Consider the following 27,430-nt stretch of genomic DNA (forward strand, 5'->3'; position numbering starts at 1 on the left):
CCCTTCAGTCCTCACTCTCTCCGCGGTGATTCAGCTTTTCCAACTGCGCTGCCGAGATAAAAGGCTCGCATGTGAGCAGAAGTGTTAGCAAGGTCTGTAATGCTTTCAGCGCAGCCCCTTGAAAAAGAGTCTTGGCTGCGGGAGCAGATACTTTCTGCTCGCAAACCTCCTCCCGCGGCTGGGAGGCGCTGGGGCGCAGCAAAGGCTGCTGCCCCCTTCTCACGCCAGCACTGGATGAGGCTCGCTGTTGACTTTAGCTCTGATGATGCACCCGTGTCGTTTTCCTTGGCAGGGCGGATTGAGGAGGCAGACTGTCCCTCCTCGCCCAGCCGGGCCGAGCCGGGCCGAGCCGAGCCGGGCTGCGCCCCCACGGGCCGCCGCTTCGGCATCACCCCGGCACCGCCGCCCTAATCAGTGGCAGGCCCCAGGCTTGGGGTAATTAGAAACATCGAAGGGGCTTTCTGTCTTTTGAAATCTGTCTCTCAACATCAAAGTGCTCCGTGCAAGTCATCCTCCAGAGGCCGGCTCCCATATCTAAATGAGTGATGTATTTCATGGTATCTGTCGAGAGGGATATAATGAAGAAAACTGGCTTTGAGATGGAGCATGATGTGAAAAACAGGTGGACGGCTGTTACGGAGCATCTGTTTTGCGGTCCGGTTGTGTTCCAGTAAACTGCAAAAACACGGTGGGCGCGCAACCTCCGCGGGCGCGCAGCCTCTGCGGCGCCTGGGAACGCACCATGTCACTGCCGACCTTGTCCCTCCCGTCCTGCAGGAAAAGCGGACACTGCCCCTGCCTCAAGAAGATGTGCACTCCTCCAAACACTCGGGGGTGGGGGTACCATGCGAGGTACCTGGCAAAGCAGGATCTCCTCTCGCTCCGCGCTGGCCCTGCCCCTCCCACGGGGCTGCCTTCATAGCCAGGGCCACACTCCGCTTTCGTGGCGCGCTCGGCCCCTGGGAGAAGCCGGCTCCCCCCTCCATGAGGCAGTTGGCCTCGAGTCGCCTCCGATTTGGCCTGTAAGTAATATTCCGCTGATCTCACACCACTTGCTGGTAACGATTCCAGGGCCGCCTCCTCTGTCGGCTTGCACAACCCCGCCGACTGTATTCTGCCTCTATCTGTGCAATAATAGAACGTGTTGGCTCGTATCAACCAAGCCGTAAATCCAGCCGACCGTGCAAGTTTGAAGCGCACGGGCAAATCGCCGGGATTTCCCCGGAGGACGTGCAGGACGGCGGGTTGCGCGGCGGCTGCGCGCCTTCTGCGCGCCGCGCTAACAGCGCACCGGTGGCCCCCTCAGCAGTGGTTTGGCCTACAACGCGCGGTTTAGGATGATCGGCTGGGTAATATTGCACGTTATCTTTTCAAGAGCCCTCTGCCCTGCCAGGGGTCGGGTGAAGAAGGGCTCCGCAGCGGGGGAGGTCCGGTACAGTCAGATCTCCCACACCTACCGCGGGAAGGCAACCCGAGCCTCCCGTCGCCTGCGGGGACTGGGGGATCCCACTCAAAACAGAGAGGGCTGCAGGTGTCACATCATCTCTGGAAACTCATATCATACCGTTATGAGCCCGCTTACTTTGAAAAAAAAATATTCCGGCTTGCAACGCGTGCTCTACACTCGTGAAATTCCACTGACTGCAGCGGGAACGAGCTGGCTCGGGAAGTCCGCAACCAAGCTGCCTTGGCACGGCTGAAAGGTAAAAACGCTGCTCCCACTACATAAGAACAGAAACGATTACAAGAAAACAAAACAAAGGAAAAAAAAGAAAATAAAATAACTCCCAAAAAACCAACCAACCAAAAAAAAAGAAAAATCCTCCCCAAAAGCACAAAAACCCCAACACACCTTCTTCCCTCCTCCAAAAAAAAGAAAAAGGCCTCCCCCCCCCCCCCCCATGGGTTGCAGAAAGCATAAAACCCCGACTCTTCAACGCCCGCAGCGTGCCTCCCCCCGACCCGTGGTCTCCGCACCCGGGGGGAGTGCAGGTGGCACTGCCCCGGCGGGCGGAGCGAGTACCGCGGGGCGGCCCGCAGCGGGGTGCGGGAGCGGAGCGCCCGTGGAGGCTGGGCTGGGCGCCCGGGAGCCTGGTGCCCCGCCGGGTACAGACATCCCCCCCCATCCCCCAGTTGTTATTTTTATTTTAATTGGTGATTACGCGCCCTCCCGTCACTTTTCTGCAGTGGTTAGTGGCTGCCTCGGGAGTCCCGCGGGGATGGGGCGCCCCGTCCCGCAGCAGTCCGTGCCTTTGCCACCCCGTGTGCGGGGCCGCGGGTGGGCTGTGCTCCCGGTTCCTACGGAGGGCTCTCGGGAAGCAGCGACAGAAAGGCTCCGAGGCTGCTGAGAGAGACGGTCCGTCTCCACATCCCCTGCCGAGGCTGCCTCCGCCCGCCTCCTCTCGGTCTCGCCGCTGCCTCCGGTCCCCGGGCGCTTCCCCGCGGGTCTGGGCGCCGGCAGCGGCAGATGAGGTTCCATGAGCTCCGTTTTCTGTCAGCACTGGAGGAAACGCTGGCGATCACAGCTCGCTGGTTCCCGGGAACCGCTGCTGGTTTTTTTTTTTTGTTTGTTTGTTTGGTTTGTTTTGTTTTTTTCTTTTTTTTTTTTTTTTTTTACTGTCTGTCCGATGTGTATTACCGAAATGTCTCGTCCCTTTCCCTTATTGGCAATGATTTCCCGCTTCCATTGTGGTGAACTTTGCCTCGCCTGACTCTTTACGGCTTTTCTCTTGTTGATGGTCTCTCCTTTGTGGAAGTTTCGCGGGCGGATTGTATTTGTTAATTAGTTGCTAACAGCATCGTAATGTGGGCTTGATGGATAACCATGTCATTAGCGCTCACCCCTGCAATTCACATTTCCAACAGGGCAGGGGCTACCCCATGCCGAGCCCGTGATTTGTGGCTGTACTTTCCAATGGGTGACACGCACCCCCATCCCCTCTCTCGTCTCCTGTGTCGCGGCTGGAGGGGGCGCGACCGATGCAATTTTCACTCCGAATGACGAACCCAATAGCTCCCGGCTGCAGCCGCCTCCTTTCGCTTTATTTTGGTGGGGAAAAGGTATCGAGCCTCCCTCCTTTGTGTGGCTCTGTGGGTACGTGGGTGCTTGCACAACACACCCCCACACACCCCGTGGCTGCCTGAAGGGGGGCGGACACAAGAGCATCCCACACAAACCGCTGCCGGGGCGACTGTCTCCTCGCTGCGCGGACACGCGTAGGAAGCACCACAGCTCCCACCCCGCCTGGCGGCAGCGCCCCGAGCCCGCCCTGCCCGGCCCCCGGCGGTAGCGCCCGACGGGGGGGTCCACCCGCCTGCCCCGCCTCTCTCCGCGCCTTCCCCGCCGGGGGGCTCGGCCGAGCCTGGGAGATGTAGTCCCGGCTCCCGGGCTCGCCGGCGGCCGGTGGGACTTCTCCGGGGGACTACGTTTCCCAGGCCCCCCTGCTGCTCGGCCGGGCCGCGGGAAGGGCCGGGCTGTCAATCAGCGCGCGTCGGCGGGGGCAGCGGGACGGGGATCCCCCCCGCCCTCCCAGTGTCCCGCTAATAATAAGTGCTTCAGAGCCTTTAAAGCAGGGAGGCAAGTGTCATGCGGGCACGCCGTAAGGGGCTGAGCTCCGGCTGAGCGCCCGGGGCCGCTCTGCCGCCGGCATAGCCAGGAGTTAAAAAAAAAGAGGGGAGAAAAAAAAGGAGGAAAAAAAAGCCTCGGAGCTGGTTCCCGGGGAAGGGGCGAAAGGAGAGAAGCCCGAAGGGCTGGACAAGCCGTCAGCGAAGTGGCGATGAGGCGCAGGAAGACGGCGGTGGCGGCTGGCTGCTGCCTCGCCTTCCTCCTGGGCACCCTGCTCAACCTTCTCTTCATCCCCGGCTCCGAGCACCCGCCGCCGCCCCGCGATGAGGTGCCCCCCTCCCCACCCGGCGCCCCCCTCTACCCGCCGGAGGAGGAGATCGGCGGCGGCCAGGCCGCCCTGGCGCGGCAGATCCGCGAGCGCTACGAGGAGGTGCTGCGCTACCGGCAGCACCGGGCGGCGGCGGCGGCGGGGCGGCGGCCGCTGCGGCCGCGGGAGCGGCGCCTGATGGACCTGGCGCCGCCGCGCACCTCGGCGGAGCAGCCGCGGCCGCCGGGGCCGCGGGGCCGAGCGGCGGCGGGGCCGTGGGCGGGCGCCTCGGCCGAGCTCTCGCTGGAGCCGCCGCTGCTGGGCTGCCGCGACATCCGCGATGTCAGCGGCGTCCAGTACCTGGGCTCGGGGTACACCAAGGCGGTCTACAAGGCGGTCCTCAACCGCACGCTGGCCGTAGCTCTGAAAGCTGTGGACTTCGGCGGGCACGACATCGCCCATTGCGTGCGGCAGTTCTCCGCCCTGGGGGACTGCTACCGCCTGGCCGCCTACAAGATCGTCAAAGAGATGATCCTGCTGCAGCGGCTGCGCCACGCCAACGTCCTGCAGGTACGCGGGTCGGGCGCGGGTGGGTCGCGCTGATTTTCCGCCGTTTTCTTAAGTCCTGCCGCGGGCAACCTGTCGGAGCTGCCGCCACCGCTCCCAGCGCGCGCGGGGAGCGGGCCGGGACCGTGATGTGGAGCTCCCGGGAATTTGCACACACCTCCCCTGCCCTGTTCCGTGGGGAGCCGCAACCCCGCCGAGAGGCGCGGTGGGGGCCGGCGGTCGCCGAGACAGATGTCCCTGTCCCTGGCACGGCGGCTCCGCACCTCCTCTCCCCATCACATATCCGCGGGGAAGCCAAGAGGCGCGTCGATGGGCGCTTTCCGCTGGCAGCAGCGGTTCTCACCCCCCGTTGACAAGTGAATCGCCCTGGTCGGGTCCGGGGGCACGGTCGGGGCACGGTGCGGCATGCGGCGCGTTCCCCCTGCCGCCCGGCATCCCCCCGCGGCGGCTGGCCCTGCGGCTCCCTCTCTGATCTCTCTTCCTCGTAAACAAAATATTGAGGTGGGGAAAGGGGCGAGAGGAGAAGGCTGAGGAAGAACTGGGAGATCCAAAAGTACTCCCCAAATGCGGGAAATAAAGGCCGGCTTGAACGCGAGAGCCGCAGGCTCCGGACACCCCCGGAGAGAAGGCGGCGGCAGGGTCACCCCGGCAGCCTCTGCTTGGGCTCCCGGCGGGCGCAGCCTCGGCGGCGGCGCCTGCTAATTCTACGCAGCCCCGGCACACGGGTCAGCCCACGACGTGCTCACCCAGGACAGGCCGGGTGTGAGTCTTGCTGGCCGGTGCGCCGGCACCGCAGCACTTGCCAGAAGGGGCTGCATTGTAGGACTGTTACACATCAGCATGAATCTCAGCGGGTCCATTTGGATGTAAATGCTGGTATGGAAATTCCTATTGCGTTTCGCATAGCATGAGCGTTGCAGTAGAATAAAAAATGAACGTTAGACCAGACGGTCTCACAGTAGGTGCTTTTTGAACTGAATCGGGTAAAGGAGTTTTGTGTTTCTTCTTCAGCAGCTGCAGCAGGAGTACCAGCTCCCCCACGAGAACTTCGGGTCCCAGCGATCAAAGCTCTCGAGTTTCATATACTGTTCAAAGGCTGGTCATTATTTATCCATGCCAAGAAAATAGATATTAACCAACCTTCCTTCCTTCCTTCATTCATTCCTTCCTATTTCCATATTCTTTCCTCTGTGGTGCTAGGTCCACCTATAATGCGTAGGGTGAACAACATCTTGGAATACGCAAATACCTGTGCTCTTAGGAAGGATGTTAGTTGTTCCTGTTATGCTCTGATAAATTCTTTTTGGAAAAGCCGTGCTTAGGTGCAGCCATCGTTACTGACTGTATTGACAACAGGAAACACACCCTAATTGTAAGCTGTGAGAGGATTTTTCTTTCCCCCCAAGATTGCCTTTTTTTTTTTGCTCAGTGTGAGTTGGCCAGGTTGAACTTGAAGTGTGTATTTTTAAAGTCATGAGTCATTTTGGTAGGTACTAGTGTTTCTTTCCCGTGTTATTTGTGTATAGTTTTCTTCTCTGGAAAAATTAATTTGTCATTAATTTGGAGCCAGCCACCCCCCCACCCCCCCCCAGAATGTAAGGGGGTTGTGTTGTCTGTCCCTTGCATGTGGGGGCAAGGGGGTCCTCCAATAGTGCTGTTGAAGCTGCCCACAGCCCCACTCCCCTCACAGAAAACCTTGGAGGAGTTGCAGTAATTCACTCCTCCATTCTGGGATGTCAGGTGGACTCTGGAGGGGGAAGCAAAGGTGAGATGTGGGGTGTCTTGTGGCGGGGGGCTGGAGCAGAAGCAGCTGGAAGATGTGCAGGCGCTTCCACCAGCGCTGGAATAAACACGCCCAGCCTCCGTGCTGGGAAAATGCTCTCATGGGCAAAAATCCTGTCTGTTAATTAGGGCTTCATATTTACATGCCACCCAATTTAAAAATAGATTACATTTAAATCAGAAACATGTTTTCAATTTCGTTCTGATTTTGTGGTTGCGTTTTCTTTTGCCTGCCCTCCGGCAACATCAGCCCCGGTGGTGCTGCCAGGCTGGGAGCAGGAGCCCCTGAACATTTCTCCCCCTTGTTGTTTAACACACTCCATTCTAGGGGTGCACAGGGACGGATCGCTGTGGCCTGAGTGACGGTCAAACGTATGATAAGGGACTGTAAAAATCAACCTGACAGTGTCTGTCTGGGCAGTGTTGGGGCAGCACTGTGGGCCAGGAGCAAGTCTCTGGTGTCATGCGGGAGCTCTACAAGTGGTGCAGAAAATGGGCACCGGCAAACAACATGAAATGTATTGATTATGTCTCTGTTAAAATGTCAAAGGGGACAGGATTGGCCGACCTCATGATGAATTTTTAACTTGTTTTCAACGGAAGCAGACCCGGGGCTTAGAATTCACTGTCCAGGGTTTGCTGCCGAGGCAGAGGAAATCAGTTCAAAAGTCAACGTCTTCTCTCCTCCCCTGCCTTTTGACAGGCGCTTCAGCTCATATTAGCTGGCGGACCGCACTAGCTACGGATGCCAAAGGCACGACACCACATCTGTTGGGCCAGCAAGGGCCGGGAACTTTCCTGCTTTTGCTTCTTACCTCGTTTTTGCTCCTTTCCCCTCCCTCCCTGGCGACTCCCGGCGTACCCAAATAAGAGTCGGCTGCTATAAATAGCAGGAAGGACATGCCACCCTCCTGCCACCCTGCCGTGCCGAGGGAGGGCAAGGCTCGCGGGCAGCCCGCAGCAGCCCCGGCTGAGGCAGGTGGGGGGAACCGGGAGGGTTTGGGCAGGGCGGCGACACCCGCCCGGTCGCCCCTCCGGCTGCGGCCGGCGGGGTCCCCCCAGCCCCCGCCCGGGGCTGGAGGCGAACCGGGGCTGCTGGAAGCAAGTCGTCCTCCGCCTCCCCACGCTGCGGGCGTGGGAGGGAGCGGCCCCGGGGACCCATCCACGCAGGCGGCCGGCAGCCGCCCTGCCTTGAGCCCTCCCTGCCTCTCCAGAGCATCCCCGGCCCCGGTCAGGGGCTAGTCGGTGTGAGTGCATACTCGAGTTTCCTTTGCTGGAAATAAAGTTTTGTGTCGGTTCAGTCCTAGGAAAGGGGATTTTCCTGTAAATCTCTGGCAGCTGACAGCCTGAAGTGTAGTTTGTAAGATAACAGGCTTGTTCTTTACTGTCTCAGCAGTTCTCATTCTGGCCTGTCTCTTGTCAAAATCAGCTTTTTTTTTTTTTTAGCCATCCTTTTTAAAAGACTTGATTATTGTACAGTATATGATAGAAGGGAAAAGAGCTCTTTCCAGAAAGTACCAGTGCCTTCAGACAACATGCTGACATATTCACTGTGCCCTCCGCCTGGGGAAGGAGCCAGATGTGTCAGCTCTGGCAGATGTGGTGAATCAAGTCTAGCAAAAGAAACGCGGAAAACCAACAAGAGGGAGAGTGGTTTCACATTAGGCAATGCTGAGGCAAAGGCAGCTTGCCTTCCTGTTTTTATTTCTGTGCTCTGCCCATCACTTGCACGAAGGGCCAGCACTGGGCCGTCGCCCCCCTTGCCCCTGCAGTCTGGGGCTGCCCGAGGCTTCCTGGGGTGGCAGCCGCTGGGAAGGGCAGGTGCAGGCTGCAGTGGAAATATATTTGCTTTGGAGTGGGGAAGAGAGGGGTAGTTCATTAAAGTTGATTTTATAATGAAGGGCACTGGGGAAGAGGGGGAATTGGGTCACTGATTTATTGTAACAGAGGATTTAGTAGCCCGCTAATTGCTTTGCAGTCACTCTGTGTCAAATGCAGTGCCCGATCTCTTCCTTTCCCTCCATGCTGTGGTTTCTTTTCTTGCAGAGTTCAAATGCTGCTGTCTGAATCCTGGCTTTCCGTGCATTTTAGTGGGGAAGATGATTTAGTGTGCTTTAATTCCTCCCTGCCCATATTTGAGGAAGAAAAGAAAATCAAACCATTTGCAGTTAATTTCAAACAACGAGCACGATTGTAGTGACACAAAGGCAATGTTTGATTTACTGTAATAACGTAATTATAGCCCTGGAGTATCAGAATTAAGGGTGTTGCCATTCTTTCTTCGTTTGCATTGCTGAAGAGAAGGGGAGGGAAGGTCTGAAACTGCAGATGTTTGGAAAAGTGCAAGCTTATTTCTGTGACAGCTATTTATCAGCACTTCCAGTGTGAGTTCACAATGATTCGTTTAAGAAGGAGCTACCGCTTTCTTAAAAATACACACAAAAGCTCAGGGAAAAGGTTTGGCTTTGTCTGAGGCTGATGGAAGACACTAGCTGCTAACAGCACCATTGGCTTGCTGGCAGCCCAGACAAGGCCGGTTCATTTGGTGTAAAGTTTAAACGTGCAGATGAAATACGAAGATGGCATCTGCACTAAAAAAGTCACCATCCAAATATCAAAACAGTTTCTGTATGAATTGGTTCAGTTAGTTCTATTGTATTTTTAAGTAGTCATGATTACAGTGAGAATATTTGCTTCTTGGAAAATTAATTTAGTACAATAGTGCTGCAAATAATACATCACTTGCTGCTGACAAATAGACTTAAGATATTGTGCTAGCCAATCACAATATTTTTAAATACCTATTTTAAAATAAGATTTTCTTTTCTTTATATGTGATAATTAACAGAAGTTTTTACCCTGATGGTTTCCCTATGCTTGTGCATAGCCAACAGGATAGGGCATTTTTAATTTTAATGTGAGAATTAAAATAATAAAGCTTTTTATCCAGTTTGCTTATTCCAGGTGGAAGTAGACAATCTTTCCAAGTCTGAAGAAAGTCAATATACAATTAATTTCCGGTGCAAACACATTTGCGTAGGGAGTGTATGGACTCTTGAAGATCTGGTCCTTCACCATCCTTCTTGCAGTAATCCACAATTGTTTTTGCAGAAGGCTGGGGGAAGGGGAGATCATGCTATGGTGGAAACAGCTACTCAGGGACTTCAGGGATTCCCAGCAGGTGGGCACTGAATCCCTTTTGTGATGGTAGTGGTGCAGGATTCCCAGCAATAAGTCTGGATTCGTGTCTGGCTGGACTTTGATCATCACATCTTTGAGAACTGCTAGCCTGTGCAAAGTGCTGCAATTGCTGGATGAGTACACAGAGAATTTGTGATTCTGAATTTTGGATGGGGCAGCAGAGGTTTCCAGCTCTTGGGGATCAAACCTTTTGAAGCCACGTACCTAATTAACCTTCCAGGCTGGAGCTGGGGTTGGTTGGGGTCTGACCGTGCACCCCACATATACTCATCAGTAAGGCATTAATGCAAGTAGGAGGGTCATTTTACATTGGGAATGCTTTCTAATGCTTTTCTAAAATAGCTCAGTTGAGCTTTTTCTGGGACAGGTTGGCTAAAGATGAATGAGGCCACTACGCGGTGCAAGACCTGGTTGACACTGTTTAAATGGCATTTGTATTAGAGGAACTTCAGGTCTCAGACAGATGAGCCTGCCAGGTCTTGTCAGTGGCAGGAGAGGTTTGCAGCTCTTGCTGGCCACCTCTGGAAGTTGCTGCCACCACTGCTGCCCGGTGAGCAGTGATGGAGCTGCTTCTTTGTCCCAGTCAGTTCATTGCTTGACATTGCCATAGGTGCACCTTGAAGGAGATGAGACATCTAAGTCTCTTGGGCACCCTTCAAAATTGTTAGTGGTGGTTTGATATAAGGTGTTGGGACTGGACATTCATGTGGGTGGAGAGAAAAAAGCAGGCAGTGCCACCTACTGATGGCTCGGTGGAGACAGCCTGCAGCTGGTAACAGATGTCCCCACAGCCCCAAGGAGCTCGGGTGGAGTGGAGAAGGGCAGTGAGAGCAGACAGATGCGGTTTGGCGAGGAAAGAAGAATTACACAAAGTGCTTCTTTATTGCAAGACTGCTTCCCAAAAGGCCCAGATGTTATCCTGCACTTTTAAGAGTGAAGAAAGGATCTGTTAACAAGAACTCGGGAGCTGCTGGAAGCATAGAACTGATACAATTGCAAGTCAGCTCTAACTGTTCGTGTCCCTGGAAGGCAAGCTGCACATCTTGATGCTGAAGTCACCAAATAAGATTTTTTCCCATTGAATTGCTTGGGATGGCAGAGGGTGTTCAACTTGCAAAGCTGCTGGTGGGAAGAGATTTCCGTAACGCACGTGCCATCACATAAGTTAAAAGGGCTACATTGTCCCTACTTTTGAAAGTAGCATTCATAAAACTAATCCCAGTCATTTGCTGAATGATTTCTATGGTTGCTTCTCAGTTTTATGTGCCACATAAATCATTCCAGAAGACTCTGGTTTGAATTTCTTCCTCCTTTATGGGGGCTGATGACTTGCAACCTCATCCAGTTTCTTTGAGGAGAGCCCAGCATTGCTTCTTCTATACAGTGGCTTGGAGAGATCACTGATCACCACAGGATGCTGTGGGTATGATCGACTTCTCCCTTGCTGTTTGCCTTTTTTCATGGGAGCAACAATGAATGAACAAGGCAATTCCACCCTGTCAATATCCTGGCCTGGAATTAGTTATGACCAGGACAGAATTGTACAGAGAAGCACATGGTTTTTATAACTTACCCTTTCACTCCCTGCTGCCTGCCTACCTGCCCAGTGTGGGATAGCTAGGTAAATCTCTTTTCCCTGGTATCTAGGGATAAGATGTGGGAATTGTTCAAAGCTGCACCCTGGAAGGTTGAGACTTGACATTAGAAAGGGTTGGCAAACACTGAAACAGGCTTCCTAGAGAGGCAGTCAATGCCCCAAGCCCATCAGTGTTTAAGAGCCATTTGGACAATGCCCTTAATAACATGCTTTAGCTTTTGGTCAGCCCTGAAATGGTGAGAAGTTGGAATAGATGTCATTGCATCTCTTCCAACTGACCAACTGAAATATCCTAGCCTATCGAATCCAATCCAATCCTATCCTTGAATCATGTAATTGTGGCCCTTTTGTACATACTCTGTCTTCTAGTTGCAGCTCTATTTGGAAAGGGCAGGCAGGTCTGTGGTGGTTGGCCAGGGAGACAGGAGATGACCCCTGGAAGGATATACCAAGGCTGGCATAGCTCTGCTCCTGTGGCCTTCTGCTTGCTGCCTGGATGCAGAGAGCGTTGGTGTATTCAGGCATTAGCTGGGGCCATGCTTGGAAGTGTTCCAGCCCTGGTTTGTGAAGTGTCTGCCTCAAATGTGCAAGCTGGAATTTTTAAAAGATTTTATTTGTGGATTATTGTTCCAAAACAGTCATCTGATGGTTCAGGTAGATACCTTGTGGCATCTAACTTCTATTGCCATTTTTCATTTCTGTGATGGCCCGTGATGACAAAAAACTTGACAAGATCTTGTTCTCATAAACGCTGTGCTAATACTAATATTGACTCTAGACTGATTTTAAAGGAGTTGTTATTTTTCGTTGCACTTAGCTGAACTTGCTCGGTTTAGGTAATAGACACCAAATGTGGGTATTTTATATTGTTTTAGGCTGAATTTGGAAGAACTTAGTTTGGAAAGGCTTACCTTTTTCTAAGACTATGTAGCTGCAGAGAGACTCCAAGCTTACTTTAAAGCTTACCATGATAAAGTCCAAAATGATATCACTCAGACACCTAAGAAACAAGAATTACAGAGATGGATTTATGTTAATGAACCCAAGACAAGTTCTTCTGAACATATGATGCACAAAGGTTATTTGACAGTTTTGTAATGCAGAATCATGTAATGACAAAGGGTTGAACTTGCAGTGTGGTGGAACTGAATGCAGTGGCTGTGGATGGAGGTGAGGGGAGCTTGTGATCTGGCTATTTACAAGATAATGAATTATGCCTCCAGTGATATCAGCCTGTTTCCATTGAATTCATGGTTGTATGAGTGATCTATTTGTCTTCACTGGAAGCCTTTACAAGAGTAGGCTGCTTGTCTGACTAAATATTTGCAGGGTTGGGCCTTGAGCTTGTGCAGTGCAATGCAAATTCAAAGTCCTGTAAATGTTTTTAGTAGAAGAATTTTCCACTTCAGAGTATAAGGAAAGCAGGGAGAGTAAAAGGGAGATAACATTACTAAATCATAAGATTATAGCCAACATAATCTGTGTCAGAGCAGCAGGTATGTATGGATATGTATACACACATATATATATAAAATATATGGAGATATCTCTGGGCCTCTGGATACAATGACAAATATGGTAAGATACACATACAATTCTGTTTCTAAGTACTGCATTCCAATTTTTCTGTTAATGAAAATGTTTAATTACGTGTTCACTAACAGTGCCAGTTGTGACGTTCTTGTACCTTCTAGTTCTTCTGGAGTTTAGTGCTAATCATAATAATACATTTATAAATAAAAGCCTAGACAGAGCTATGACTTTAGAGTTAATATTTGAATTCCCCACTGCTTGCTCTAGGTTCCTGTATCCAGCAGCCAAGGAAATCCTGCCTCACAGCTGTCAGTGCACAGTTTGGGTCCTGGTCTCAAAAGGTTCTGCGTAGTGCTGGGGATACCCTGTATGAAAGTCTTTTTCCAGTGAAACTCAGCACTTTGCAGGGCTTGATTGCTGGATTTCAATGGAGGAAAATCAATTTATTTCTTGTGTGCCATCTCTGTATGTTCTTAGCAGGAAAGTTGACATTGGATTGATCTTTTTTAAGTTTAGACATTTAAGGGAAATCATCCTTTTTCCAGGGAGATGCATGTTACAGGTTTGCAGGTGCTTTTGGGCTGAGTAGGTGGGGCAATGTATAAAAGTATTTTAGTATATATTTAAAAATATATAAAACATATTAAAATATAGGTGCAGATATCATGTATACATTTGATATCAAAATACACATATGCATATATGTCATATATACACACATATATACATAGATATGTGCTTGTGTATATATGTATGTATATTTATATATGTATATACTATCAGCAATGAAGGGAAATACTTAAAACACGAGTTGCTAATAGATCTTAGTGACACAAATGTCTCAAATCATGTATTGGTAAATCATAGCTGTATCAGGCAGTGCTGGGGGTTTCTGCTCTTGCAGGGACTGTTTGGGTGCTCCAGGGATGAAAGGTGAATCCAAGGACTGGTTGCGTAAAAATATTACATTCACTTAGCAATAAAGTAGCTTGTAAAATGTGCTGTTCTGGTTTTGAAACATAGCAGCTCAAGCAAATGGCTCATCAAAAGGTTACCAGTGCCAGTGGGAGCTTTTTATTTCCTCTGGGCACTGAAGCAGTTCAAAATACAGTCTTGACACAACCAGTTTTGATTAAGTAACCCTGTGTCCATATATTTTTGAAAAGAAAGGATGTGTGAAGTGTTGACTGCTGTTGCTCTTCATGCAAGTTAGATTTTATTTAATTGCACTTTTCTATTGTGGACAGCACTTGTGCTGTACTGTAGTCAGTGTCGGCAAGTCCAAATTAAAAGAGAAGAGTGTTAGAATTCTGAAAATTGCTTCTGGTGTCATGCCATTGAGCCTGTCACTTATGTTACGGCTGGTAGTGGTGTACTTGAAGTTCTTGTTCCTGGACTCATGGAAATCTCACATTCATTAAAGAAAAAAAGGGGAAATTTCCAGTTCTTGTGATTGTAGAAGAAGAAAAATATTCACAATGTGTTGTAATTTTTAGGGAAATGCATGGTCTGTGCAGGGGCATATTGCCCTCCAGCAGCCAGGGCAGCGAACCTGCCACAGCCTGGCAGTGGAGCCAAGCTGAGCTGACAGAGCCCCAGCTGGGGAAAGTGTTTGGAGACCCTGGCTAGAAAAGGTGGGTCCTACTGTTTCTGACTGAGCAACCTCCATAAATGAAATGTAACACTTTGGCAGTGGTTCTGGCTTGACATTTATTTTTCTGAAAGTCTGGCCAGGGCACCTACGCCAATGAAGGAGGGCTCATCGTTTGCACAGACTTACCCTGCTGATGACAGCGTAATAAGCTTCATTTTGTGTTTTTATTCAGTAAGCATGTTGGCTTTTGTGTAGAGGATGACCTCTGCTTTTGCCCTCCCCCACTGCCTCAGCTCCTCTGAAAGGGGCACCTCTGTCCCCTCAATTTGTAGTAAAAGGGAATTGTAAAGGGAGGCAAACTGACCGGCTGTAGGGACATAGGCTCCTACAATTCAATATAACTTTCACAGAGGCTGACCTGTTGTGCCCAGCATGCTAAAAACTGTTGGTAGTCAGTGGGAGTTTTGGGTGCAGAAAGACTAATGCAGGACTGAGCCATTATGACCGAAAAAATCCAAACGGTGAGGGACTAATTCAGTAAACAGGACTACTTGAAATGAATTACGGCACATGATGTGAGAACAGGTCAACATTTCATATCTGGCGTACGTTTTTCTAAACAGATAGAAAGGCATCCCCGTATCATGACTGTTTGCTATTAGATTCTACACAAAAATATATTGGGATGGCATTTAAATGCAGTGAATCGAGATAGCAAAAAGATGTGGGGTTGTATTTCTTTCCATTCATTTAATTGGAACCATGCTGATAAAGCGTATGAAAACCATCACTCTTGAATATGTCTGAAGTGTAGCTTTGTGACGCTGAGAATGATGTCCAACCTAATAGAATTTCAGATAGAAAAGATATTTTGGCTCCTCTTTTGCTTCCAGCTATATTCAGTTTCCCCGTGTGGTTATTTTTCTTGTTATTTTATGCACCAGCTATCTGTTTCTTACTTCACTGTCTGGGAATACAAACCATTCTGTCTCATTTCTGACCTTAAAATGGATTGGACAAAAACAAAAGGAAGTTAAAAAAAAAGTGTTTTGGGTGGTACCTCTGTACTTGTTTCTGGTGTTGTGTAAGTAATCTTAAACAAACGGCGCAAGTATTACTGTCTGGGAATATTTTGCATCCACATATATATTTTCTGTGTGCTGGGTGGTGGTTCATCAGGAGGGGATAAATGTAACCATTTAGATGTTTAACTGGCTGTTGGGACTTGCCCAGTTTGTAATCATGGTAATTGCACATACAAATATGGCCATGTAATTACATGTGCATTTTTGCATTTACTTTCAGGAGTTCGTTTAGAAAAATATAAATGCATCCCAATAAATCCTTTATATGTCAGATTTCTGTGCTTTTATAACTCTATATAATTATGTAATAACACTGCATCTGGAGAGGCTTCACTTAAGCAAAAGCAATAAAGAGCTCAGGTTAGAGTATATATATTTTGAGTTAGACTTATACTAACTTGCTCGGTACTGTGTTTTTCAGCTCGTAAGGCTGATTAAGTTCAGCAGTACTTGTGCAAAAATTTTTTCTTGGGAGAATGAAGAGCAATTTAGTATGAAACCAAAACTAGATCAGGTCATTTAAGCTTTCACAATGACTGAAATGATTAATGGGTCTTAATATAATAAAATACACACTGAATACTCAGATACTCAGGCAGTGAAGACTTTTGCCAAGGTACAAATTGGACACTGAAATGAAAGATTTGCTTATGAGCAACGTTCCAGCTCTCTGAGATCAAACTTAAATCATTATTATTACTATTGACATTCATGAATTGAGGTAAAATAGACGCAAATAGGTACTGTAATTTCTACTTATGTGATAATATGCACATAAATAGATAGTAAGAATAATTTATCAATATTTTGTGTGTACAAACATATATGTTTAATGTTTTTATAATCAAAAGGAATGGATAATTGTTGTTTGTCTTCTGTATTCCCCAAATTGTTTTCACAAGTGTTGAGAATGTCTAATGAAGACTGATACCTTTTTTGTATTCAGTGTTACTTTGAACTAACAGTTATTGTGATACTGTTATTTCCCAGTCTGGATTGCTTGCTGATTTCCCTCATGGCTTTTTTTCCCAATGGATAGTATTACTCTGCTAAGGACAAAAGCTGAACTCTGCAAATGATAAAGAAACAGATGCTAGATTTTGACATTCAGAAGTGAGGGGTTTTCAAACCTACTGAGATTCATCCTGCCTCCTTAGTCTGCCCACACACAAGAGAGATGTGAAATAGTTGGTAGGGACTGCAGAATCCAACTTGTCCCTGAGAAAATAGTATATATTGTGTTAAATATTTTAATTTAATTTAATTTATGGTTAGCTCAGAAGGCTTAAACAATTGTGCTGATGTGATCCTCTAAGATAGTTTGTAGCACGCAAAGATTTAACTCCTGTCACTAAGTTGCAGAAAAATGGTGTCACAGATGATAAGTTACAAACCCAAGTCTGGTTGGAATGGCTCTAAATTAAGAAATTATTGCTGTTGATATCTTTGTCATAGTTGTGGCAGTAAAGACAAAGGTCTGTTTTCGTACTTCAAATGTTCATGTTGGCATCTATCACAAATTCTCTTTTTGGCATGTTTTAAAATAAAATCTTCTAGCTCTTTTTTTTTTTGTTTAGGTTAATGTCCGTGTTTAAGCAGCTGTTTTGAAATACACTGCCATTTTTACACCAAAAAGAAAAATTGTTTACTTCTTTTACATTTTTTGGCACCCTTTTTTCCTTTAAATGTAGACAGCTCCAGTCAAAACTAGCAGCATGGTTCATAACAAATCCCGTATTTGCTGACTTTAGCCTGGTCTTTGCTTTTCTGCCTGGGAAGGTCACAAGCCGTAAGAATGTGCTTGATACTGGAATCTGCTCACAGCGGCTGTGTGCAGCCTCAGCCCGCTCCCTCCAGCAATGGCACTCGCTAGTCTGGCTCTGCTTTCCTCATGATTTCATGTTGGTCCCTGTTCTGGTCTGCATGAACCTGGCTTCTTCTGCAGGGCCTTATCTGAGTCCTTTCAGCACAGAGGAGCCCCCTGTCACCTTTCCTGAGCTTTTTAACTAAAAGAGGTTTGAAAAATCAAATTACTCAAGGCAAGACAGTAGAGTAACAGCAACAGGGCATTTTTTTAATGCTGCATTTTCACACAGGCCCTTTTATTGCATGTTTTATTTGACTGGGGGCAGAGATTACATTTAATTTTATTTCATGTGCGTGCTGTTCTGGCTGGAAAGTTGCGATCAGATCCTTATCAGGCTCATTTAACAGCCTCTCTGTTAGGGCTTGGCAGGGAGTTTGTAAAAGGCTGTCCCTCAGCCCTGTCAGACATTGTCCCACTCCATATAAAGCAAGACATCTCTTCTCCACGGTCTTTAAATATTCTTCTTGTGCAACTATTTGTGCAAGTAAAAATCATTTAAATGTCCTTGGAAAGCAAATAAAAGAAGAAGCTGGAGCATAGCTGAAATTATCATTTAAATGCTTTTAAATTGTAGAAGCTACTGGCAGATAGTATTTGGAGTATTTGCCCTGCTTCAAATGATACTGTACACAGAAGTCCATCAGGTATAGCAAGAGGCAATTTCTGTTTCTGCATTCATGGATATTTTAAATTATTGCTGTTTTTCTTCGTATGTGTTTGTGGTGGGTTGACCCTGTCTGGATGCAAGATATCCACCAGTGCCATCCTCTCACTCCCTTCCTCAAATGGAGAGGGGAGACAAAATATAAAGAAAGGCTTGGGTACCAAGATAAGGACAGTGAGAAATCACTCAGCAGTTACTGTCATGGGCAAAACAGACTCAACTTCGAGAAAAATTAATTTAGTTTATCACCAATCAAATCAGAGTGGAGTAATGAAAGATAAAACCAAATCTTAAAAAGACCTTCCCTTCACTCCTCCCTTCTTCCTGGGCTCTACTTCACTCCTGATTTCCCTATCTTCTTTCCTGAGTAGTACAGGGGGATGGGGAAAGAGGGTTGTGGTCAGTTCATCACACGTTGTTTCTACTGCTGCTCCAGTGTGTGGGGTCCCTCCCACAGGAGACAGTCCTCCATGAACTTCTCCAGTGTTGAGTCCTTTGCATAGGTTACAGTTCTTCATGAACTGTTTCAGCGTGGGCCCCTTGTAGGGTCACAAGTCCTGTCAGAAAACCTGCTCAAAACCTCCTTTGGGAATCCACATGCTGAGGTACATTACATTGATATTACCTGGTTGTGCTTGTTTTCAGCTCTATGGCTATTGCTACCAAGACAGCAATGACATCCCAGACACACTGACAACCATCACTGAACTGGGCTCACCTTTAGAGATGATTCAGCTTTTACAGACTTCCTGGGAAGACAGATTTCGGGTGAGTAACAACTGTTTTATAAGAACTCTTAAGAGAGAGAGGAATACAAAATAATATTATGAAGCAAGGGTTATGTACTATTCAGTGCAATTCACATTTATTAAATGTTTGTTTTGCATATGATTACATCTTAATTTAGAAACAGTATGTAGCACTCCCTTTCTGCAGCATTTAAGATGTTGTGCTATTTTGTCTGTTGATGTTATCTAGTTGTAGCCAGTTATATGGTTTTTACATGATATCTTCAAATATTTCTTTCTTGTTAAAGCTTGAGGGCCAGGATTTTTGGCACTGAGCATTGTGCTCTGCAACTGGGATTTAAACAATAGAAGGATGTTACATTTCTCTCTTGATCCTTATCACAGGTTTGTTTTATAATTGTTTTCTACTGCTTCCTGCTCTGTTCGTTTTTTACTGGAGGAAGAGTGAAATAAATGTACACAAATCTCAAACCCAGTTTGTCCACCGCATTGGCAATTTACCAGGAGCATGAAGGTCACACTTAATTTGTCCAAAATGAAGCCAGACTGCAGCAATGCTTTGATCAAGACAGCACTGTCTCGCTTGATGTATGTTGGGATGTGTCGTTGTCTGAAGTTAACTCCCTAGGACGTTGAAAGGCAGCAGCAGTCTTCATCTAAAACACTTTGGATTGCTTGGCTGCATCTGTGCCAGAAAATTAAAAGTGCGCCTGACTGATCTCGGAGTCGAAACAGCAAGGTGCAGCCCACGTCTGTGCTATTGAATTCTTGCACTCTCTGAAGGCTGCGAGCAGGATGCCTGTCAGAAATGGTCCCTGAGCCGTGCTGCCTTCTGGATCGTGTCTGAGGACAGTGCGGGAGAACAGCCTTAGTCCCAGTCAGACCTGGCACAGAGACCCTGCTAGCCAGTGTGCATGTGGGATTAAGTTCCTGTGCCCAGGAATGTTCCCTGGCAGAGTTTATTTTACTGATATAGCTGGAGCAAGCGTGTTCCCCGTGCTAAGCTTCAGGTCCCTTTTCCTGAAAGAAACATGATCTTGATAAGCGGTACAGGTACTCATCAGGGCTCCCAAAATACAGAACCACCTGCCTTTGTCTTTTCTCATCCAGGGAATGCAAATAGCGGACTGTGACAGAAATTATGTACTAAGTAAATGACCAAGAGATATAGTAGATTATGGGTGATAAACAGAGAAGTTTCCTTCCAGCGTGAATATTTCCGAGTGAGCAATTGCAAAGGGAGATGAAGATGCTGAGCTGATTCACAGAGGTAGAATTATAGATGAATCATTCCTGTGACCACTGTAATGAAGTCATGCTCATTAGTTTGTCTAGGATGCAACTAACTTAAAGAGGAAGGAAATAAAATTGTGTCTTCTTGATATGTGAGATTTGTTTGTGGTCCAGTCCTGTAAACGGCTGCATAAATACATGACCTTGTTCCTACAAATAGTAATTTCCTTGTATTGAGGAACTCAGCAGTAAACTGAGTAAGCCAGGGATATGTGATACAGAGGAAAGCCTTCTTCTGTGTGCTTAAAGCTTGTCGTATTGGGGGCATTTGCAGTCTCAGTCTGGCAATGGGTCTGCGCAGCAGAGCCTGTTGGGATTGGTCACAGAGGTTGCTGGTGCAGGAACAGGGGCTTTTTGACATTTGAGAAAAGGCAATAATTTTGGATGACAACCTGTGTTTTTATTCAAGCTTTTTTTATTCAAGTCCTGGGTTTGTTTGCAATTGAAGATATGTATATTATAGGCTAGTTTGGGCTGGATGTGCTTTTTCTATACAGTGTAGTGAGGGATGACACATACATGAGTTTTATGTCCTTCCAGAGGGAGAAAAGCGTGGTTAGGTTTGGCATTCCATAACCAGGCCTATCTACACCTATAAGTATCTCCATGTGAACTATGGTATCCTGTAAGTAGGAGAAAAATGTTCTTGTCTGGTCAACCAGGAGAATGAGTATGTAGAAGCATGAGGTAGTCCTAATGTCCCACAAGTGAGGGGTCTATGAGGGATAGTTTCAGATATGCTCAACTTTCTTATCAAGGATGTGTTTAGGTGTTCCCCTGAGTGTATCATTTATGCCCCAAGATTAAATTTGGATTTGACTCCTTTAATGCATGTGCCCTTAACATTGTATTTTAACAGAAAACAAAGATTATGTATAAACAGTAAAAAGCTTGCTAGACTGACTAAGACCTGTTATTAATTTAATACATAAAATAAAAATTCCAGCATTTAACTGTGCTCATATTAATGCTATATTTGCATTAATAGGTTACATAGTGGATTCTAAAGGAATGTGTGAATTGAAAACAGTACTCTGGTAAGGGGGTGGAGTTCGATGTTCATCGAATTTGCTGTCTAATAACAGTTCTTCAAGTTACAAACCTGCAATTGAAAAGTGAAACATCAGCGCAGAGCTCCCACCACAGCCTCAAAGTGGTGCATGAGGGTCCATCAAGGCAGACCTGCCAAGGCAGACGTACATATGTGCTCTACCTTGAGGCATGCTGAAGAGTTACAGAGGAGCTGTGGAGCTCCTCTTTCTGGGAATTTACTTCCTTCTCCCCTGGAAAAAGCCAAACATCAGAGGAACCAGTGGAAAAAAAATTATAAAAGCAGTCAAAAGGCATGATCGGTACAGAGGCAATACAGACACTGTCTGCAACTGGGGCTCCAGGCGTGGGTGCAGGGCAGTCCAGCCAAAATTTCCAGACCTGGAGTTTGTAAAAGAGCGGGATCAGACTGTGTGGTCAAGGCCTATGTGTAATGTCTTATTAAAAGTTAGTGCTTTTATTTCTATTAAAAGTAAGAATAGCAACAATGAGCCCTGCTTCAAGAATAGTGTGGGAAAGCACTGGTAAAGAAGCTTATTTTTGTTTCAGGTCTCATAAGGGTTTTACAATCAGCTATGTTAATGCTGTGAAAAATACCTTGGTTGCAACACTCAGTTTTGAGGATAAATTATAATGCTTATATTGTCATATAATTATGAACATATCTTCAGCTAAAGTGGTTTCGTGATATACTTTCCACTGAGAAAATAATGCAAAGTACCCATGTTTTTGTGTTTTAGATATGTCTCAGCTTAGTTCGGCTTCTGCATTATTTGGCTCACTCTCCTCTTGGCTCTGTGACATTACTGGATTTTCGTCCTCGGCAGTTTGTGATTGTGGATGGGGAGCTGAAGGTGACAGATCTGGATGATGCCAGCATTGAGGAGAGCTCTTGCACCAGTAACAGTGACTGCTTCATGGAATTCCCTGCGAGAAACTTCACCCTGCCCTGTTCGGTTGAGGGACGGTGTCAGAGTATGAATGAAAAGAGGAATCTCTACAATGCCTACAGGTATGTGATTGGATAAGGTAGTAGAGAATTAAGAGTGGGCCTAAAGCTTCAGCATCCTTTACAGTTATTCACCTCAATAAGCACATACTGTCTCAGAACCAACACCCAAGAGTCAGCGTAGCCGTAATTGTTTAATTTGTGAAAATATGTAACATTTATAACTTTTGAAAAGTTTTGCATACTCTGAGTGTGATTTACCACTCAGTGTGTTGGCTGAAAGACAACACAGAATCAGACTGAATTCTTCACATAGGTAGAGATTTTCATGGGAGCGAAGCAGAAGCACTTGTGGAGCTGGGGGCCCACAAGCTCTGTGGTGGGATGATTCCAGCAGCTCTTCTTTGGTGTGAGTTAAGAAGGGTCATCATGTGTTTTCCACCACCAGCTCAGTAAAGGGCTGATTTCAGAGGCAGAATTAGAGCTCAGTTCACATCCTGCACTCTGGCTTAATGCTCCTCGCCTTGCCAAAGCCTGCCATGGTAGGGTGATAGCAGCCCTGGTGCAGCCATGGGCCTGCCGAAACCACCCTCAGTTGCTGAAAATCTGGAGTGTAAGCCCAAACCTTATAAAGCAAGAGGTGGTCTTTTCACCCTCCCCTCCCAGCCCTTGGTCTCTATGGGCAGGAACTGGGGGACTCACTCCCAGTGTCGTGCTCACAAAGGGGGACACATAGATGATGGGTCATGCTGGACCAGTTGGCCACGCTGAAGAAAGTGTTCAGCTGATGCATCCATGTTTGAAATTTGACTTTAAAGGCGCCTCCAGATTTACAACTGAGCCCTTCTGGGCAGTGGTTTTGTGTTTGTGGTCTCAGATCTTCCCCACTGGCCATCACTCCCCTCGAAGGGGATGCTGGGGGAGCTGTGTCACTGCATTCCAGGGACTCAGTAGTGGGATGCTCAGTGCCGTGCTCCTCCTGCTGCTGCTGCTCTGTTTGAGCACTGCTGGGACAGGCGGCTGCCTTGTCTAATCCAGATAGGAAGATGGAGATCTCAGAGCAGAGTCATAATGGTGTGCTCATTTCTTAGACTTCCCTTTCAAGTATCATGCCATTCACTGCCTGCCAGACCACAGTGAGGAGAGGCTGCTCCAAAGAGAGCCTTCCGCTTTGGTCTCAGGGCACTCACTGGCATGTGTGTTGCATTAGCTGACCACACTGAAATGGGCTGCACCACATGACAGCCATCTGCAGTTGTGCAGTGCAGTATTTAGTGTGTCCTGCAAAAGTTTCCATTTCCATTTGCTTGGCTTAAAGATCTTGCTTAGCTTGCTAGCTTTTGGTTAAGACTGTTTTACTGGTCTGGCTAAGAAACCTTTAGTAGGCACCCATCCATCTCGGTGGTAAGTGGGGATATGTCTGTGGTGTGGTGGGCTTGTGGCAGGTTGCTGGTCATGCTGAAGGAAGTGGTCTTTTTCTATTACAGTTTTTAGTATTGCCTTTGAACCACTCACCAGCATGTATTGCACACACAGTGCCCCAGTGTTTTCAGCTCCTGTTTTAACTTAATTTGATAGAGACAGTGGGGTTTTGTTGAACAGTGGATGCATGTTATGGTAGGCTGTGACCACCCATGCTAGGGCATTAGGACAAACCCTATGCACTTGTCTCAGAAGGTGAAATCCTCACTTCATTAGGGGCAGGCTACTGAGTTTCTTATTTTCATGGATGCACTCTGTTGTTCTAGGCCTAGAGGCTAATCTCAGTAAAGGGTTGCTGGTGCTGTTAGGTAGAAGCAGCAATATGTCGAACAATGCACAAACCCCCTATAATTGTCAAACATAGCACGCCCTAGCCTTGAAAGCATACTTAGTCTATCTAGCTGGTTTCTTTATGAGGTAAATAATTAAAGGAGAGAAAATATTTGGGAAAAACCTCTACTATGCAAGAACTGGCCCATCATGACTTTCAGATGGTTACCTCCTGTCACAAATGTGTCTCTATGGGTTTTCATCCAAATGTTTGGGGGAACAGTTTTCAAAGCACTGGACAGTTTTGAAAGTAAGCATAATTAATATTTTGAAGTAGTAACCAATGGCTGAAAGGAATTCTCCATCATTGACAATCCTTAAATTAAGATCAGATAGTTCTCAAAAAGAAACAATTTGTAGGAACAAATGTAAAAAGATCTGACAGTCTGTGTTATGCAGATCACAAGAGATGCCACTGGCCCTGGAATCGATGAATAACAAATGTTTCTGCAATTAAGTTGTGCAGACGCCAGTGTCTATACATGTCAGAATTTCTCACGTGGGTGTTTGCGTTAGAACAAGTCATATATTTCTGTAGCCATGGAAAAACAATAACCTCCATGACTTGCTTCCAGCCAACATTTAGCAAAGTAAATGACAGCTACTGAATTTTTGCAAAGAACTATTTACAATCAGTTGGACTCTGCTTTAGGGATAATCTCTAAGCAAAAAAGTGAGGTAAAATTTACAAGACAAATTATTCATCACAAATGTTGTGCTGCTCTTCAGATATCTGTATGTATTTATATTGCCTGTTTTATACTCACTGTTAAGGAAACCTATAAGGGGATAATCCCAGTTGGGAAAATTATAAATACTATTTTTGTAAGGGATGAAAAAGGGAGGTACAATTTCAAGGAAACATTCATTGTATAAGTAGAATTTCAGCTCAATAATACCTGCATCTATGATGAATTTTTGGTATCAGTAACCTAATTTCTTAATTTGTGCTAATGTAAGGCATCTGCTGGTCTTCCTCGAGTATGAGTCCCTGGGGGTTTCCATTTGACAGTGTGGTCTCTGTGTATGAAAAAGTGTTTGCTTTGCTTTGCAAGTTAGATGTGAAGCATGGAAATTTCTCAGTTGCGTTCATGTTCTTTTCTTCAGCTAATATTTATGTCCAATAGTTCTGTTTATATTGTTGATCATGAACTGTCCATCTCCATCTTAGGTTTCTATGACACTGAGTTTGTTGCAATATGTAGTAATATTGGAAGAGTAATAGAACTTTAAAGGAAGAATATGAAAATTAAATGTAGTACAAGTGATGGTAAAGGCATATTGTTTTTTCTTTTGTAACTAAAAATACTAAAGTGGAGTGGTGGATTCTCCTTCTCTGGAGATACTCAAAAACCATCTGGACACAATCCTAAGTAATATGCTCTGGGGGTCCCTGCTTGATCAGGGAGGCTGGACTAGCTGACCTCCAGTGGTGTTTTCCAACCTTACCCATTCTGTGATTCTGTGTGTGTGATTCTGTGATTATACATCCATCAGTGAATACCTACATGAATGCACCTTGAATATAGATAAATGATGAGAGTAGAGAGGACATTCTGTATGTATTCCAGTGGGGTTAAAACAATAGAAGAAGGCTTTCTCCTGTCAATTAGTTGGAAAATCTAACAAAACTGTAGAAAAGAAAATAATAGTCATTTATTTGAAATGAATAGAAATATGATTTATGCACTTTCAGGGTTTGAAAAAAAAAGCCAAACCCAAGACTTCTGGGATTGATTGCTTTTTAGTTTGTTAAAGTACAGACAACTTTGGAAATAGTCATCCATGGGGCTTCACAGCAAATTGCTATATTAATGGAACATTTACATGTAGGTACAAGGCAGCCTTGTGTATAACAGTGTAGTCTAGGTATGCCAGACAGCTGTGTGAATAGTCTCAGCTATGTATTTATTTGACTATAGAATATGGTTATATTTCCTGAATAGGTCACTGGCATATAAGCAATAGGAATTTTATTCCTTATGATGTTCAGGAGTTTCCAGACATTTTTTTAATTCTTTAAAAAACAGTTTCAATATGGGTTACTTTTCTATTGCAGGTTTTTTTTTACCTATCTTCTTCCACACAGTGCTCCATCCTCACTGAGACCATTACTGGATAAGATAGTCAATGCAACAGGTAATGACAATAAACATAGTAGTGCCAAGTACTTAGTTTTTCAGTGTGACTACCGTGTTTGAGATGGGGAGGGTGCTGTGTTTATGCTCACTGCAATAGAACCAGATTGTTTTTCTATCCATGGTAAAATTAATCCTGTACAGAGAAGGCAAGAAGGGCCCCATACACCAGAGAAATCCCATTTTGAGATTTTATCTAGGCTTCACAGAGGTATTTGCTTCAACCTGACACCTCAGCGCTAGGGTGAACTGCATCAGAATGCAATTCCTTGTGGGACCTGGAAGTACTTGTGTCCCTAAAAAGAGAAATTTTAGTGGTAAAACCCAGAATACTTCCCCATTGCCAATGATACAAGTGGTGGTTTATACCTCAGAAGCCAGAGGCAAGTGACGTTGCCGTAGATGTTTACTGATTACCAAGGTAGAGCCTTTGAGTAGTTGCATGTGCCTGTAAATCTGATTCAAGGGTTTTTCAGTGCATTGTTCCATTGTGCATCAAAGGGGGAAATTAATGATGCTGGGCTATAGCTAATTAACAAGCAAAGCTTTGGAGTTCCCTGTAGTTGGCTGAAGTTCATCCCTTGTGGGGAGCTCACCTCAGCGTTTTCTGCCCACAGGCCTGGGATTCCCAGCTGGATGAGCCAGCCTCTGACATGCCTGAGTCATGTCAGGTGTGAAACCTGATTTGTAGTAACTCAAGGATTTCATGTCCACATCACAACACTGCCATGGAGCAGGGCACCACAGGTCTCTGATGCTTAGGGCTTTACTCAAATGCAACCTCATTTTGTCCTGTGCAAGATATTCCTCATCTAACTCATTCTTTTTCTATACTTTTGAAGGAGAACTTCACTGGGGAATAGATGAGACAGCTGCTCAGCTGGAGAGAGTTTTGAATCTGTATAAGAGTGGGGAGTACCTACAGAACACAACCCGGATGCCAAAAGCTGGTAAATTGGTCTTTCTTGAAACTTAAAATCTGAGACTTTGTCTTTATTTTGAGGTTTGGAAGGGTAAATGTGCAGAAAACAGGGCTCAATGGCCCTTGAAATTAGGCACGTGATAGTATTTTATCTGCTTTTTGATTCCTGGAGCTTTCTCAAACCCTTCTCACTGAATGATGTGGCTGGACATCCATAGGTGTGAGCAGGCTGTAATGGGAACAAGGAAATCCGAAGGGAGCATTGCTCTCCTTGACAGATTTATGGAAAATGCATTTCATCACATCCACACATTGCTGTTGGGAGTATCAGAACCTACCTAAACATATATTGCAGAGAATCTAACCAAGATGTGGTAACCCTCCATGGATTTCCTGGAACTTAAAGGTATTTCTTGTAACATAAGCACTTGTAGATGTGAAGAATAAAATTTTTGCTTCCTGTGCGAGAGAAAAAAAGTGTGTCCCTCAGCTTCTGCTAGCAATAGAATAATAGAAAAAAAAAGGACAGGATGAGAACAAAGCTGCATAATAGTATCTTTTTCATAAAATTTCTGCATGCTATTGAAACTGTGGTATGAAGTGAGCCACAGTCTTTCTAGAAGGGGTAGCTGAGGAATTGAACATGTTAAAGAAGATTATGTGTGCTGAAATGACTGTTAAGTCCAACAATTGTAAAAGTTGTTTTGCAAATTATTTTTGTGTATGTACAATATTCATGTCAAACTGTCAACATA

General features: G+C 46.3%; 1 protein-coding gene across 1 annotated transcript in view; it reads left to right on the forward strand.

Annotated features, from left to right (window-relative positions):
• The first annotated feature begins 3,390 nt into the window (after positions 1 to 3,390).
• Positions 3,391 to 27,430, forward strand: part of PKDCC (protein kinase domain containing, cytoplasmic) — a 36,528-nt gene continuing 12,488 nt past the window's right edge. The window contains exons 1-5 of the mRNA XM_064648340.1: positions 3,391 to 4,442; positions 18,408 to 18,530; positions 21,595 to 21,866; positions 25,675 to 25,754; positions 26,596 to 26,703. Of these exons, the coding sequence (XP_064504410.1) occupies positions 3,777 to 4,442; positions 18,408 to 18,530; positions 21,595 to 21,866; positions 25,675 to 25,754; positions 26,596 to 26,703 (1,249 nt within the window). The 5' untranslated portion in view covers positions 3,391 to 3,776. The remainder of the gene's footprint in view (positions 4,443 to 18,407; positions 18,531 to 21,594; positions 21,867 to 25,674; positions 25,755 to 26,595; positions 26,704 to 27,430) is intronic.

This window comes from Pseudopipra pipra, chromosome 3, assembly GCF_036250125.1.
Source record: "Pseudopipra pipra isolate bDixPip1 chromosome 3, bDixPip1.hap1, whole genome shotgun sequence".
Taxonomy (NCBI): domain Eukaryota; kingdom Metazoa; phylum Chordata; class Aves; order Passeriformes; family Pipridae; genus Pseudopipra; species Pseudopipra pipra.